The sequence below is a fragment of the Bison bison genome, unplaced genomic scaffold, assembly GCF_000754665.1.
Source record: "Bison bison bison isolate TAMUID 2011002044 unplaced genomic scaffold, Bison_UMD1.0 scf7180017864485, whole genome shotgun sequence".
Classification (NCBI taxonomy): domain Eukaryota; kingdom Metazoa; phylum Chordata; class Mammalia; order Artiodactyla; family Bovidae; genus Bison; species Bison bison.
The window spans coordinates 5,816,050-5,830,696 of record NW_011495045.1 but is presented as its reverse complement, the minus strand read 5'-3'; the positions used below and the strand labels follow the sequence as shown (position 1 = coordinate 5,830,696).

The window sequence follows — 14,647 nt, the reverse complement described above, 5'->3', positions numbered from 1 at the left end:
CTATCTAATACAACTAAGGTGAACCGGCATTTTTTTGCTTTAAAATGATAGGTACTATAATGATAAGAAAAGGGAATACAGAAAGAAATCGATGATTAATAACCGTCATGCTTTCTAGTTTGAAAAGCTAAATGTACTTTAAAGTGTTCTCTCAACTGTCTGCTGCAATAATCCCATGATTTAAAGATGAGGACAATGTTACTGGCTGCTGGTTAATTAGAGAGCTGGAATTTGAACTCAGATACTTGTAATATTCTTTTATCAAAAATTATATAAAAATAAATACAAATGAAGATAAGCAACTATTATTATTTTACTTGTATATTATCTCTGCTGCTCATATTTCTAACACTTTGGAAACCCAAAGTGAGATTTAACATAAAACAGACACTTGGAAGGATGCAGTCGTAAAATGGGCTTCTCTGATGGCTCAGATGGTAAGGAACCCGTCTGCAATGTAGGAGACTCAGGTGTGATCCCTGGGCCAGGAAGATTCCCTGGAGAAGGGAATGACTACCCATCCTAATACTCTTGCCTAGAGAATTCCGTGGACAGAGGAGCCTGGCAGGGTACAGCGCATGGGGCCATGAAGAGTCAAGACATGACTGAGCACGCATGCACGCACGCAGCAGCAAGTCATAAATAGTTTGGGGGGACAAGACAGAAGATGAGTAACAAATTCATAAATGTTTTGGTTTGTTCACACGCCAATTTAACCTTTTCTTTCATTACTAACAATCCTCTTCTATCACCAGTCTTAGATTCCCTTTCGCTTTCTCCCTGTTCATCTGTTTTTATCTCCTTCTGCCTTCCTTCTTTAAATCCATCTCTCATGTTTTCATGCTACCTTTAATGCCCATATTCACTGCCCTATCTGTTAAAAACATTTATACCAATGTTTTTTGAGCAATATAATGTTTTTATCATATAAAAATGTAGAATATCAATGTTTTATACAAACTCAAGAAGATTCACAGAACTGGCGAGTTCAGAGCACCTCTGCCCAGCCTATGTTTCTCTAATAAGCCTCCTTTAAAAAAAAAATTGCACATAGGATCCATTTTTCTATCATAAGCTTAATTATAAGTGTATTTTTAATGACTACTAAAGTAATTATAAAGCATAATCTGCAAATTCTTAGCAATCTTTATTTTGACAGCATTCCTGGCAATAATTAAAACTTAGAGAAAGGCCTATGAACTTATTAGTCCATCCATTAACTTTAATATATTGGAATTACTTTTAATTTTTTCCCTTTATTTTTACAATTAAAACATTTTTTAGGTTTTAATTTTTTAAAAATCAAAATACCCCATGTATATAAAGAAAGGAAATATTTAAACTGGTGACTGCTAATCCTGTTAATACTTGAAGTAACTTTTCAAGGGACATCAGATACTAGAATGTAGTTAACTGCAATAAACTGCAAGGAGTAAAAAGATAAACTATTTATCAGGATTATGTACAGGTGTTGCCCTACATTAAAGAATGGAGATGAAGCTGAGAAATAACCCATTTCATGATTTAGACTCTAGCTTTCTTACCTACTACAGAAAGTCCTTTTTTCCTCTCTGCTCCAAATACTGTGTTATCCAAATCTTCTAGTGATGGCAATGGCTCTAAATTAGTAGCCTAAAGAGAAAAAAGGAAGATGAATGTTATTCTTCTCCTTTAGGGTTTTAATCAGACTCCTTCCCCTATCAAATACAACCCAAGTATTCTCTGTCTGGGTCTTAGCAAATTTACTCTTTGAAATTTTAAATCTAATGTAATTCTTCCCAGGTTCTCAGCTGCTATTAACATCATATGTACAGTATATTATACTTATTTGTAATTTTGGCTATATAGTTTTAAGGAGCAAGGATACTGAACTATAGCAATTACAATGTTTAAGTTTAAATTTAATCATACTGAAAATATATCAATGATTATAGAATATAACTATGTTTCATACATTGTCTTCTTACAGGCATATATCCTATAATCCTCACTGAAAAAAATTCCCAGTTCATACCTGTGCACTTCCATTTATTACAAGTAATATTTTGAGGCTCTTCATATGAATACTACGATCCAGCAGTTCCACAGCCTTGTCCAAGTCATCTTGGGTGGTTAATGGAATTACCAACTAAACAAAAAGGAACATAAGGAATTGTGTAGCCATCTCATCAAGTCCTTCCAGGAGTATCTCCATTATTATGGAATTATCAACCTCAAAATACTTTGCTCCTTGTCAGTATAATGAAATTCTGAATGAATACATGTATCTAGGTTTTTTTCTTCTCATCCTACCATCACTGAAATCATAAAATGAATATGAATAAATTTTTTGCTTTCTTATACATTAAATTTTTCCAGAAAACATATTTAAAGATTAAAGATCAATTTTCTAGGATATTTCCACAATATCGTTAAACTTATAGTCTCTTCACCTCAAAAGAGCATTAAGGAACATAAACAAAAACTATATAAAAGTATTATCTTTCACCTGCACTGATGAAATTTTTATTTTTTAAAAATAATAACCAGAGAAATGCATTCTCACCAGTGTACTTACCAACATATAACACGCAACTAAGCACTGGTGGCAGATGCCGTGGCGGGGTGCCACCAGTACTGTGCCCGCAGTCTATAGCCCACCTTGCACTGCTGTCCCTGACCATGGCAACGTGGCCACCGCCATCTAAAGCAGTAAGCTGAACAGGTGAGCCACCCTCAGTAAGCCCTGGATGCTGCACTCTGCTTTCATCAGTCCTCTTACGGATCAGACGTTATAAGCGACAGAAGCACCTGAACAGTCTGTGAGGGAAAAGCAAGCTTCACACTACTTAACAAAATACTTGTTTTAAATGTAAATCTACTGTCTCGCATACAGGGCTGTCGTTACCATCTTTCTAAATTCCATATATATGCGTTAGTATGCTGTTTTGGTGTTTTTCTTTCTGGCTTACTTCACTCTGTATAATAGGCTCAGACAGCAAAAGAGACACAGATGTATAGAACAGTCTTTTGGGGGAGGGGGGGATGATTTGGGAGAACAGCATTAAAACATGTATAATATCATGTAAGAAAAGAATCACCAGCCCAGGTTCAATGCAAGATACAGGAAGCTTGGGGCTGGTGCACTGGGATGACCCAGAGGAATGGTATGGGGAGGGAGGTGGGAGGGGCCTCAGGATAGGGAACACGTGCACACCCGTGACGGATGCATGTTGATGTATGGCAAAACCAATACAAATAAAGATAAAAAAGTAACAAAAAAATGTAAATTTACTAGCTAAAGACAACTCTGTCAATAATCTTCAAAGTACATTCCATTTCATTAAAAGGACAGAATGAAAACAAGCAAACGTACTCCACACTTGTGAGCCTGCACTAACACACGCAGTATACAGGCCATGCGAACGTAAAGGGCCAGTGAACTAGGTAAGGGTGTTGTGCAGTATGAACACCCAGCAGACAAGGGTTTCCCCTAAACTAGCAGTGAAGGCAGAGCACCGCAGAAAGCAACTTCTTGGTAAATACTGTCTGTCTAATAAATATCATAGGGTAAAGCTTCATCTGTACTCAAACCCACTAGCTGACATGGTGTGAACTCGTTCTCTGTAGATTTCTTTTATGAAAACTACCCCTTGTTTAAGAAAGGCTGCCAGACACAAATACAAGGCAGACTAATGTGAATTACATCATACAATCTGCCTATCCTCTCTCAGTACTTGAAATTATATTCCCAATTTCTGTTCATAGCAAATTTTATACTGTTACAACTTATCTACTATTAGGCCCTTTTTTTTCCTGAGAATTTTTTCTTAAAACAAACAAACAAACAAACAAACAGAATAGTAACTGATATCAAAAAAACAAGTCTGATCTACTTAATTAAATTCCTTCCACTTTTCTATCAATCATGAACCCTTTGTTCCCATCTTTAATAGCTTTTAAATTAAATTTTAAATACTAGAAAACATTTTAAAGCAATGATAAGGATTGTTCTGCCAATTTTCACTTAAGGAGAAAACCTGAATATTTACTTTAACGACACATTATTTATAATTGTATTGTTTACTTCTCCAAGGAAAAGATACTAGTTTAAATCACAGTAACAGAATATTAACATAAATGATTCTACAGCTTGCTAGAGTGAAATCTGGACATTCTGGAGGAGCCTGGAGTGGCACCTTGGTCTATAGCTCTGATGTAATCTCTCATATGTGCTAAGGGCACCTGTTACAAATTTTAAAACAAGAACTAAAAGTCGAGAACAAGTTTCACCTTTTCTAAATTATACTAAATAAATTACCCAATATTTTCTTGTTTGGTGAATTCACTTCAGTCTCATTCATAAAATCTATTTCCCTCAAGCTTATTACAGGTACATCAGTTGTATGTTAATAAAAATAATTTCTGGAAAGGAAACAAAAAATTGAGTCCAAAAATCTCATTAAATAGAACCTAAATTTGAAATAAATGAATTATCTTTTAACTTTACATAGTGAAACATGAAAACAGTTCATAAAAAGGTTCACCGTCTACCTATCTAAAATGGAGAAAGTCTTAGAAAATCCACTTGGCCTGCACATCCCCGTCTATGCCCTGTGACAATACATACCTGCCTGACACTGTATAAGATAAAGATCCAATCCCAGCTTAAATTGTTTCAATTCTGGTAAACCAAAAAATTCTTTTAGAACAGAGGATTTTGTACTACACAGAAAAAAAAAATATTTATAGAACCGGAATAAAAACAGTATCCGTGAGTTTTCTGCATGTCTACAGGTCCATAAAACTAACACCTCTTTGAAGTCTCTCCCTAGTACCCCCACTGTCCAAGAACACACACCAGGCTTGTCATTTTGTGAATCAGAACATAGCTAACTCAAAAATCACAGACTCTCACAGGAACTCAGAGCGGCAGGAAAACGTTAAGCAATGTAATGTTGTACCCTAATGCCTCCTCTACCATACTTTTGCCAAGAGGACACCCAGATATAAACAGCAAAACCACTCTAAGAATCCTTCAGAAAGCATGAGAAAAAGAAGCTGATACGGAGAAATTTCCCAATTTTTGGAAAATGGGAGCAAGTTGCTAAAACCTAGTCAATCAGCTCTACGTCAATCCTCAAGAAAACCCTAGAAAATATTATATGCAGGCACCCCTGCTTTAGAGCACATCACCTATGCTCTTCACAGATTCTGTTTTTTCACAAAGTGAAGGTTTGTGGCAACCCTGCCTCAAGTCTATTGGCACCATTTTTCCAACAGCATTTACTCCCCTGTGTCTCTATGTTACTTTCTGGTAATTCTTCCAAATATTTCAACTGTTTTCATTATTATTGTAACTGTTATGGTGATCTATGATCAGTGATCTTTGATGTTACTATTGCAAAAGGATTATAATTTGCTGAAGCTTACAATGATGGCTAGCATTTTTAACTATAAAGTATTTTTTAATATCACACACTTGAGAGACTATAACACATGCATAACTGTACTGGGAAAACAATTCATGTGACTGGTTCTATTACAACAGTCACTTTATTGTAGAGGTCTAGACTGAACCTGCAGTATCTACAAGGTATGTCTGTAAACAAACTGGGAGAACTCAGAAAAGGAAATGGCAATTTTAAGAGCTCAGACAGGAACAATATCAACAAATCATGCAAAACTAACCTAATTTTCTTGACAGACATACTAGGCTCACAGGTCAAGGAAATATTGTAGTCAATGTACCTTGGCATTTGAAAGTTTTCCATGACACAATTTTAGACCAAACAAAACCAAAACAAAGATATATCCGGGTTCCCCAGAATCGTACCATGAGATAAAGATTCAGGTATGTTTATAAAAGATACTAGGAAACACTGGCAGGGTAATCGGGAAGACAAGGAAGAGAGGAGGTCCATAAAGGGTGTACCACCCAGCAAGTTGGCACAGTGGGCAAGTGGGGCCCATCCATCCCCATCTCCCACCACATCCTTGAGCCTCGTATCACCAATCCCCATTCCCTCCCTTATGTACTCAGGTTACACCCTACAGTCGTATCTCTGAGAAGTCCTCAGAATCTCAGGGGCAGGCAGTTGGAAATCAGGCCAGCACAGACACAAATAAGTGTCAAGACAGGGCCAGGCAAGAAGAGGTGTTCATAGCTAACCAAAAACCCAAAAAGTATTTGAAAAATGATATTTTAAGGTATTACTATAGTATGGTACTCATCACTTTGTTCAGAAACACTGTTTGTTTGGATACGGATTTTTACTTATTCAAAATACTTTCCACTTTATGAGTGATATCTTTAGACAAGCCATATTTGCATGTTCTCTTGCTTTAAAATGACAATAATTCATTAGAAAATCTAATATTTCAAATATTTTTATTAGCACAATGCTTTAACATTTGCAAAGTACTTGCACGTTTTCTAATTTTTACTAAACTTCCCACTGTCACTCCATTACCACTGACATTTTTTTCTATTCCTGACACACAAGTCTTTTCCTTCCCAGGATCTCTGTATGCTCTGCTCTCAAGCTGCTCTCTACCATGAATGTTATTCCCCTCAAATTCTTTGTAGGGTTGGCTTATCATACTTCAAATCTCAACAATCAAGTATTACGACCTCATTTAGCTCTTCCTTAGTATTAACTAAATAAGACATATACTGCCCTTGCCTTTATCCTTTATCATAACATTTTATGCATTTCCTTCAAAGAATTTACATATTTAAACAATTCAATTATTAACTGTCTACTTCTACTACAAGTCTATAAAATTCACTAGGGGCTGCAATTCATAAATCATAACCATCATGCCTTGCAAATTCAACAGATATTTCTGAGAGGGAAAAGAAAATAAATTAACCAATTAACTAAACTGTCCCTAGAAATTTTTAAATCTCAAGATCTTGATCTGAGATCATAGGATCTGAAAAAAATCTCAGAGATTTGCAATCCAAATTTTACAGAAGGCTCAAAAGGGATTCCCCAGAACACAGAGCTCCTTAGTGTCATAGTGAGCCCCTGAGATTACATACTGACTCCCAAACATAATCTAATCACATCCTTACCAGTATGAAAGCAATCCTTTAAGCTTTAACTAAACTGTCCAACTACCAAAGCCCTGTTGTCTCTGTAGAAAAGTATACAGTATGAAAAGGACAGAGTTCATCAATAAAGAACAAAGAACAAAAATAAAACATAAACAAGCAGCAAACTTCTAGGCGATACATGCATTTCCTCCTTTAACAGATTCTCAACTGTTGCACAGCAGCACCTTTCAGTACCTTCCACGATGGAAAAATGCATTTTAATGAGTTAAAATTTACTACTGATATCTTATTCCTCTAAAACAGCACATCTGTATCGATGCCCAAATAAAAGCACAATCATCCTAAAACAATCTCTTAAATAAACACACTATTTTTCCAAAAAAAGAACTTGAAAGTTAATGTGCACATGTTTACCTCATTATTGGTATAATGCAGATCCATAGACTGTCCAAAGGCAATTTTAGCTTTAGACCTCAGGTCTTCCAGTTTAACTGGTCTGGGGAACTGAAGGATTCTATGTAAACAGAATTTTAATATATTTTATTTTCTTATGCACAGTTAAATAACTTAATCGTAACAGTTATCTCCTGAATACAGAAATACAAAATCAAGTTAAAATACAAATATTCACTTTACTTACACATTACAATGGCTCATTTCTGATCAGGTGCACTAACATTTTAACACAAAGTTCAAGAACTCTGAAGTCTGTTCTAGCCTAATAAAAATTATAAAAAGGAAATACTCAAAATACTCTGCAGTTTATAATTTGCACTGTTATTTATAAGAATATTAAATAACAATGTAAAATGTTCATTTTGGAAAGTGATTAATAACTACATCATGGCCATACGATGAAACTGTTAAAAGAATAAAGTTGTTCTCTGGGAATCCAAGTTCTGATTTCTGAACTCTTATCAACTCAGTATTTCTGAGTGCATGTGCACGCACACACACACAAACACACACATACACACATATATATCACGTAAGCATACACATCCCAAATAAATATTTTTAAAGAATTAAAAATTTTTAATCCTAGAATTTTCTTCTTATTTCACAAAGGATTGACTTGTGTTGCCCCTAGGGACCATGCCTCTAAGCTTGGAGACTATCTACTAGACTTGTAAGTTTTGTAACAGGAGGGATCATGCATATTTCACTTAACTTTATTCCCTTTATAGCCCAGCATATAGTAAGTACTCAATAAACAGTGCTCAATGAACTATAACAAAATTGAGAATATATCCATAAAAGTTGTAAACAGGAAAAAGTAGACAGGACAATACTTGTATGATGTATCTGCATCCCCTACTCCCTTCTTTTCTTTAAGTTTACTTATTTGTTAAAGTCCTTATTGAATTTGTTACAATATTGCTTCTGTTTATGTTTTGGTTTTTTGGCCCTAAGGCATGTAGGATCTTAGCTCCCTGATCAGGATCAAATACACAGTCCCCGCATTCGAAGTGCAGTCTTAACCACTGGACCGCCAGGGAAGACTCTCCACCTCTTTTTTTTTTTTTAATCTCTGTGTAAAACATTTTTACATCTTCAGGTTATATGATCTGTGAGCTTTTTAAAATCCTTAAGACGGATAGATCTTTCATTAAATTAATGAGACACTAATAATAGAAATAAAATTCTATCTTCTTTAACATCTACGAGGTCTTGTCAGCAATTCTGTCGTCAACCACCCACCACTGCGACCATTTCCACCATTCCACTGAGATACAAACGCCCAGGTGAAGGGTAGTCATCCACCTTTGCTAAATAATTTACAGTCACCAGTCCAACACTTTTCTCAATGTTACTAATACAGGTCAAATGATTCAAGTTTTTTCAGAATACTCAAAATTGTGAATTTAAACCCATACACCTAAAATCTGTATAGTATCTGAAGAGATGATAGAATTATAAGGAGAACAATATTTAATTTCCACTGAGTAAAAATGTTTTTAAATGGTAATATTTAAAGCTGCATTACACAATGACCTGACTTATTTCCTAATACTGCAAAGTAAAAACATGATTCACTTCTGATGCTTAGCCTGAAATTTGATAGACTCTATCTTAAGTACAAGTACACATTACAGTTACCAACAAGGACTATTCCATTCTCAATTTGTAAGCCATGAGAACCTACATTAAAATCTACAAAGAACCTCTACTATCTTAAGTAGGCCATGCATTTGATTAAATCAATGAACTGACATATAATGCTTCCTTCCTTACCTTTTTTCTCCTCTGTGTTCAAATTTGACTCGAACATCATTCTGTAATGAAATGATAAGTCATGTCAGAGATGAGATAAAATTCCCAGAATTTCTAAATCACTTTTCTTTTTAGTCACTCATTTAAGATAGAGCAGAGGGGGAAGGAGATTTCAATCCGTGTCAACTCCAATCACCTGACAGTTTCTACCAAAGAGCTGAGTTGAGAATTAGGTTGCTTAATCTGGGCTCAACAGGAAAGAGCACCAAGATCTATTAGTGATGGCATCCCCAGTATGAGACATTTACTAATTCTGTTAGAGAGCAATACAGAATACTACACTTCCACTATCTATGTTAGATGTTCCAAATAAATTTCATGTATGAGAATCAAAATTATCTTCATCTGTAAATACAGAGAATAGTCAGTTATTTAAGTAAAAGCCATTTGTGTGTGTTACATGCCTTAGGAATTGGATGAGGTATCTACTCTAGAGAGAAGTTACCACAAATGAAACTATCATTAAAAAAAAAAAAACTGACACCCTTAGAGAAAAATGTATGACAAACAACAAAATACTTGATTCAAAAGTATAAAAGCTAATCACTTCAAACAAGTACTCTATACAATTAGGATATTCAAAGAAGATAATTCACAGAACAAATACATATTTACTAAAATATTACTGAGACAAATACCTGCTTTTTTGGTGATGAGGACTTTGTTTTTCTGGTTTCCTGTAAGGATAATGCTGGTCGACTGGCCTTATGAAGAACAGCCAAATCTTGCATGATTGAGTTCAAAGCTTGCTGATCATCTAGGTATTTTAAAAATAAAACACACACAGAACTGTGATTTCAATATGTATTTATCATAGACATCAATACAAAATTTATAATACAACTCAATGCATCTAGAACACTTTTAAGGCCTGCATTGGTTTTTTTGGTGAAAGAAAAGCTTAGTTATTTAAAAACTGAACATAAATAACATTAAAACTGTACTATATCAAGCGCCTGCCTCACACTAGGTGTTCACACAAGACATTTATAAGGTAAGTACAGTCCTGACTCTTCTCCTGATGTAACATCCTCGGATATGGGTCAAAACAACCCTGTTATAACAAATTCTTTTCTATGACTCCTAAACAAAACATCAACAAGACATCTAAAATCTTAATTAAAACAAGTGGGGAAAAAATAAATACCTTTCTCTAAATACTATCATTATTTAGCATGTATGTTTAAAATACAGAATTCCTTTCAGAGTTTTTCTCTTTCATCAGTACTTCAAGTCAGAAACAAAGAAAAGCTGTATCTGTAGATAAAGGGCTACTGATATTTGGATGTGGTTTTTTTTTTTTTTAATATCTTTACCATAAGGTTCAACAAGACTACATTAACAGACTAATGACCTCAACCACTAACAACTTAACAGGTATCAATGCAAGAAAAATTCACTTCTTAGAAAAAAGTACTGAATCCATAAAACTGAAACGATCATGAACCATGAACTTTTAATCTTTTCCAAACATACCAAAGATTTCTTTCTAAGACTATATAAGCATGAGCATCCTAGTAATGATAATTATATGATCTCTGGACAATTTAATTGATTTTTCACTAGTAAATCAATTCTACTAATGATAATCAACAATTGGTCAATAAAGGAACTGAGGGACTTTACAGCTTACATTTTACAATGTAACCATTTTTGGTAATAATAATTTATGTTCCACAGCAGTAGTAATTAAAACATGCTTTATCCTGTAAAGGGAGATCATTAAAAAGAATTTGACAAATTAATGGCTTTATCAGTCTTTTGAACACACAAATTGCTTATTTCTCTAACATTTAATTTTTTTACAACACTCAATATATTCTGTTCTATGGTGAAACTACTTGCATACTAAAATTAAAATTATGGCTCCAAAGGTTTTGTTAACAAATTCCAGGTCAAGAGAAAATTTTAATCCTTCAAGAAGTATTGTTTGTGAAATAAAATTTCTACATAATATTAGCTTAGCCAAACAGTAACTGAGCCAAATGGGTCTATAACGTAATTACAACATGTGTGCTGTATATGGGTCCAAGCCAGACTATGTCATTTATTGATAAAATATAAATCCTTCCTTAGAAAAAGAATAAGCTGAAAATACTATGAACTGGAATGAAATTATCTGATATAACTTTCTTATGAAAAGTAAGACCCGTAATTCTACACTGGGGAGAGGAAAACTTTTAATACCTACACGTATCTATGTCCTAATTATTTTCTTCTTTAAGCATGTGAATTTAGGCATTTTCACCATATTTCATGTTCAACATTACATGTTTAATATTATAACACCAAAATAAATTCTTGGGAAGGCTTTGGCTTAAATCTCTTATCACGTTTACATATATTAACTCAGTACATGTAATATATACTCAGTATATTACATGTACTGAGTTTAAAGAAATGAATACCATTTGCCATTGTACATGTAAAAAAGTAGAGAGGGCCACTGAATAAAAGTAACTTCTCAGGGAGACGACATACAAATGAAGGGTTACTTAACCGAGTTCCTTCTTTTTTCTGGTTTGAAGGAGAATCAGATGCTACATAAGTACCCAACAGGAAACTTGCTTTTGATAAGATATAAGCTAACAAATGCCCAAAGGATCAAGCAAAGTGGTGAACTTATACTACAAGCACTGCTCTAACAATTCTAGACCATTTTACTCTATTAAGAATCTCTATGGTGGTTACAGGTACCAGCAAGATTAGACAGGTTATAAACATCACAGGATCATGAGTTGCTCTATATGCAGAGAGGCTGCTCAGAGGATCCCACAGTCTGACCAAGAGTCACACAGAAGCAGCAGTGAATTTCTGACACACATTAAGAGGACGTTTCATTGTTGAGCACAAACACAGAAAATGTTTGGGAGGTAATAATTTCAAATAAAAGATTTATCAGAAATGCTTAATTTATTAGCTTTTATGGTTCATTCATTATACTTAAAAAAGTATTTATAGGAGAAAATCTTCAATTAAAATTCAAGTATCTGTGATGCATCGTTCTAAATAGTCACAGTTTCTTGAGACTACCTCTGTAAATGTTTTTAAGCAATGACTGTACTTTGCATACTATGGTGAGAGCAACAAAAATGAAAAGCTGGTACGAATTCAGTAAAAGTTCCAATTTGGAACTGGAGGTGAAGGTGACAAAAGTGGAGCATCTGGACCACCTGATGGCACTGCACTCCTCGTTACAAAAAGAGGAAACGGAAGAGAAATTTAAAAAGTAGGAAGGTGGGGGTTTTGCCTACACATTTACCACAACAGACACACTGATGTGTGCTAGCCCTTCCAGTGAAGAACATGGACAAATTTAAGCTCTTTGGCTCTAATGTCATGTATATACATATAAGACTGAATAATATCTTTGTTAAGCAAGGGATAGGAACACTGTGACAAAGACAAACATTGGCAAATACATGTCAGAATTAAGATATTGGTATAAGATACTGGTCTAAATTTAAAACCTCAGCTTCCAACTACACAGTCTATTTTTCCCCATTAGGATAGGATGGGCCATTTGCTCCATTTCTTTCTAGTTTTTCCCTGTCTAATCCCTGCCTCACATTGGAACCCTCAACTCCAAGGAGAAAAGGAGGGGGAAAAAAAGAAAGTACAGAAGAAAACAAAAAGATATATAAACTTAACCCCACAATCCATTCCCATACTTTGGCCTTCCTTTCCATTAACATTATATGACACCACAGAAAACTCACAAGAGTTGTAAAACATATCCTCCTTGAGCACCAATGATTTACTCCTCTATTCTGTTATAAAGTTTTATGATTCACTATTTTTATGCAGCTATTTTCTTTAGTCTATCTATACAACTATACTGCTGAGTAATTATATAATAATTCATTCCTCAGCCTTTACTCAATCTTTAAAAGTCAGGTTTCTTTACCAAAAACTTTATCTGGCCATCAGACTCTAAGAAAATCACAATCCAAAAAAATAAATAAATAAAAGAAAGAAAGAAAAAATCACAATCCATCTTAACAGTTTATTTTGAATGTCCACATCATGTCCTGCACAAATTGGTTATCCCAAAACTGTAAAAGTCAACACAGTAAGTGCTTTAATCGAAAATCTATTAAGTAAATAAATGTAAAACATTATATAAACCTACTAAATCATAAGATTTCTTCCTAAGAAGCTCATCATACACACAGAGAAAGCCCCCACCCCATATTATCCTTTAATTATAGATGAGAAATGCTTTTAGTTGGAACTCACCCATCATGGCAATCAGCTTGACTACTTGGAAATTAGGGAAATGGTTCTCCCATCAGCATTCTCTGTGGCCTAAGGAGGTAAAAAATGAACACGGTAATAGTAAGAAGGAAGAGAAGAGGGAGCCATAAAAAAAAAATCTACAAGTACCACTAATGAGAATGTACAATATTAATATTTTTACACATTTTTATGGGGAAAGTGCCTTATTCTTCCCAGATATTCAATTATTGAGAATGAACTAAAAATCATTATGACTTCATATTAAATATATTTCAATATTGTTCAGATTCCTGTCTATCTAAACTAAAGCAAAACAAAATGGAACAATTGTTGACAGTTAAAAAGCTTAAGAGATAATTGAATAAACTCAAGCTCCCACAAGGCAGAGGCACATAAAGATGAATGGAAAAGGTCATGTTCAGAGACAAAAAGGAGGATATCAATAAAGTAGTAAAAGCCTACAAAAATTCTCTCCTCCATAAAAGAAAAAATTATCAGAATCAACACAAAGGAATTAACCAAAAGTTTGCGGCCATCTGGGAAGAAATTCTGTAGTCTCAATAAAAACAGAAAGCCTTGTGGTGTTTTGGCCTTCCCTATTCTTATCTTTCCACCCTTTACTTCCAGCTCCAAATTAGCAATTTAAACCAACAAGCCCAGAGATTTCCCAGACAGTCCAGTGGTTAAGACTCTGTACTTGCAATGCAGGAGTGCAGGTTTGATCCCTGGTCAGGGAACTAAGGGGACTCCTAGGTGGCACAGTGGTAAAGAATCCGCTTGCCAAAGCAGGAGACATCAAGAGATGCAGGTCTGATCCCTGCATTGGGAAGATCCCTTGGAATAGGAAATGGCAGCCCACTCCAGTATTCTTGTCTGGGAAATTCTATAAACAGAGAAGCCTGGCAGGCTACAGTCCGTGGGGTCACAAAGAGTTAGATACAACTGAGCACATACATACAACTGGGAACTAAGATTCCACATGCTAGAATGTGGCCCCAAAACAAAAAGCCCCAACAAGCCCAAAGTCCCCATGAAAATGAGCAGCCTGGCAGCCACTGAAGGCAGAATGAATTCCCCCAAAATTATTATATT

General features: G+C 34.8%; 1 protein-coding gene across 1 annotated transcript in view; it reads right to left on the bottom strand.

The window, feature by feature from the left end:
- Nucleotides 1-14,288, bottom strand: part of MAP3K2 (mitogen-activated protein kinase kinase kinase 2) — a 44,004-nt gene extending 29,716 nt beyond the window's left edge. The window contains exons 1-6 of the mRNA XM_010862883.1: nucleotides 13,556-14,288; nucleotides 9,955-10,073; nucleotides 9,278-9,318; nucleotides 7,457-7,556; nucleotides 2,015-2,128; nucleotides 1,545-1,632 (exon numbers count right to left, since the gene is read on the bottom strand). Coding sequence (XP_010861185.1) covers nucleotides 1,545-1,632; nucleotides 2,015-2,128; nucleotides 7,457-7,556; nucleotides 9,278-9,318; nucleotides 9,955-10,073; nucleotides 13,556-13,562 — 469 coding nt within the window. The 5' untranslated portion in view covers nucleotides 13,563-14,288. The remainder of the gene's footprint in view (nucleotides 1-1,544; nucleotides 1,633-2,014; nucleotides 2,129-7,456; nucleotides 7,557-9,277; nucleotides 9,319-9,954; nucleotides 10,074-13,555) is intronic.
- Nucleotides 14,289-14,647: the final 359 nt, after the last annotated feature.